The sequence below is a fragment of the Austrofundulus limnaeus genome, unplaced genomic scaffold (genome assembly GCF_001266775.1).
Source record: "Austrofundulus limnaeus strain Quisiro unplaced genomic scaffold, Austrofundulus_limnaeus-1.0 Scaffold132, whole genome shotgun sequence".
NCBI classification, from domain to species: Eukaryota; Metazoa; Chordata; class Actinopteri; order Cyprinodontiformes; family Rivulidae; genus Austrofundulus; species Austrofundulus limnaeus.
Genome location: NW_013952534.1, coordinates 965,607 through 968,207, shown reverse-complemented (window position 1 = coordinate 968,207; position 2,601 = coordinate 965,607). Strand labels below are relative to the sequence as shown.

Below are 2,601 nucleotides of genomic sequence, written 5' to 3'. Positions count from 1 at the left end.
ATGACAGATTTTCTTTTCTGGATCTCTGACAGACGGACTTCAATCTCTGAACTCGTAAAGTTCTTCTTTTTAGTTTTCGCTGTCATTTTCATGGATGGACCCTTCCTTGTAGCTGAAGCAGGAAACATAGCCTTATATGGTGTTTTTGGGGTGGTAATTATGCTAATCTCCTCTCGCGTGCACGTGCAGCTGGATATGATCAGGTGTAATTTACGCAACTCATTTACACCCTTTTCCTGAAGATAGAAGAGTTTGTTGAATCTGACGTGACATGTTCGTACGAACCCTTCATACGAACAAAAGTAAGAGAAATTTAGGATAAGAATACGAACATGTTCTTGCATGAGGCCCAATGTTACAAGTTGTTGATGTTTTCACATACTCATCAGAATTCTAATAATATTGGAGGTAGAATAAAAAAAATTGCCAAACAATATGTAGAAATGTTAGACCTGGGATGGGCAACAATATAAATATACGTTTTTAAATTAAAAAATGCACTCAAATCAGCTTTTAGATAATTTTTGTGAATTACAAAAATGTATGGGTGTCTGAGATGCATTGAATTGATTGAATTAACAAAGTTTGCCACTAGATGGCGCCTCCAACGCAGACGCCACCTCAACACACGTTTCCTCTACCAGCGAGGAAGAGATGTTTAGAATTTTTAAAAAAAATACTGGACAGAGAAAATTGCATGTTTCAGGTAAAACATGGTTGCACAAAGCTGAGAAGTTTACTCAAGTCAAAAAATCCATAAACAACAAGGTTTTTTTTTTTATTACCAGAATCACACAGGAGTCTGAACTCAAAGCGTCTTATGTTGCTGCACTTCGGCTTGTATGTGTTTAGTTTTTGTTTGCTTCAAATGTTTTGTATTCATATTTATTAATAAAAGAACTGTTATAAACGCATTTGAGCATGAAATATGTTAAGTTACTGCACTGTATGTTAGTTTAATAAATGTATATACACAAACATTTAAAAAGGCAGTTTTATTTTTGTGTGAGTGTACAGCACTATGTGACCTTCTGCTTCAACAAAAAATTGATAACATGGACTCACCGTTTCCTTCCTGAGCCTCTGACATCAGTTTGTTGTGTTTCTCAAAGGCTGAGAGCATGGCTTTCCTCCTGACGCTCACCTGAGAGGAAACATCAGTTTAATACTACGTGAAAGTTGTCCTGCTGGGATCTGTTTATTCCTGACAGATTTACATCACACGTTGGGTCAGTCATGGCTCTGCACCAGGTCATGGCCTCCTGGGTGCAGGGCCGCATTGTCTCCGTCCTGCCGTGGTAAAACCTGCGTGTTGTCGCCGTCTCGTAGCAACTTCCTGGTCTGAGAAAAGCATGAGAGTAAAATTAGAGCCAAAAAGCTTGAAACAGAATTAATTAACAAGTAGCTTCTAGTAAACTGTACTTCTTGTGCTTTTTGTAGTATGCCAGCTGCATAGCTAGCTGAACAAAGGTGTCTGGGTGCAGCTTCTTCTCTTTGATGGCTTTTTTTCCAAACGCTGTGAAGGCGTAACACACAATCTGAAGGTCCTGCGTCTGCAACACCAGAGATAAGGTCACACAGCTGAAACTGTGGACATGTAAATATTAACACGAGTATTTTTCAAAGCTCACAGACTCCAGGTACTGCTGTTTGGCATGATTTATATCACTGACAACTTTTTCATCCACAGTGAACAGCAGCTCCTCGGGAAGGGGAAGCTGCCTGACTTCGTCTGAGCCCTAAAAGTATCAACATCAACGTGTGAGCTGACACATCTGGTTTTTATTTAAGTAAAGAATAAATAAGTCAGTGTTTACCTTCCACTGTCCTTCTGCAGCTCTGATTTGTTCATCCAGATACCAGCACATGGACACCAGTACCATAGCATCATATGGTGCATGCTGCAAAACAATTTTCTTTACTGTAATCACAATGGTACTAACCAGGATATATTCAGACTATGCATCTTAAATCTTAATGAAACAATCTCTAAGCTCTTTTAAAATTAGAAAAACATATCTCACATCACAGGTGGACCCAAATGTGCCGTCTTCAAACACAATTGAATTGTACGACTTGTCGCCCCAGCGGATGGTGGGGTCACCTGTAAGGGCTGCTGCAGTTAACTGCAATCACAGATTAAAGATGTTACAAAAAGGAGACTTTGTTGTATTTGTTTATGTTTTTTTGTTATGTTATGGTCTTACGTTTGTGTAGTTCTCTGGGGTAGAGTAGGGTTTTGTCTCATCCAGGGACAAAACAAACAGGCTACTCTCAATGGTCTCCAGGATTGTTTTATTGTGCAGATCGATGCTTATTAGATGCTCTCTTGCCTACCGGGAAGTACACAGAGAAATACTGATCCAAGGGATCTTTTCTGTAACATGAGACCCTATGTGCATGAGCTGCAATCTGTATTTTCTTTTTATTTTGGTCAGAATAACAAATGTAAATGCTACTACCTTGGCCCAACGAGACCTCTCCTCTGATGTGAGAGCAGACACTCCGTCTCCTTCTCTTTCTCTCTCACAGCATTGTTTCACATAGCTCAGCTGCCTGCAGGTTACACACACACACACACACACACACACACACACACAC

General features: G+C 39.8%; 1 protein-coding gene across 1 annotated transcript in view; it reads right to left on the bottom strand.

The window, feature by feature from the left end:
* Positions 1–1,065: 1,065 nt before the first annotated feature.
* Positions 1,066–2,601, bottom strand: part of crot (carnitine O-octanoyltransferase) — a gene marked incomplete at its 3' end in the record, with an annotated part of 13,342 nt that continues 11,806 nt past the window's right edge. The window contains 8 exon segments of the mRNA XM_014015659.1: positions 1,066–1,144; positions 1,218–1,341; positions 1,423–1,553; positions 1,632–1,739; positions 1,818–1,901; positions 2,025–2,126; positions 2,208–2,333; positions 2,463–2,556. Of these exon segments, the coding sequence (XP_013871113.1) occupies positions 1,066–1,144; positions 1,218–1,341; positions 1,423–1,553; positions 1,632–1,739; positions 1,818–1,901; positions 2,025–2,126; positions 2,208–2,333; positions 2,463–2,556 (848 nt within the window).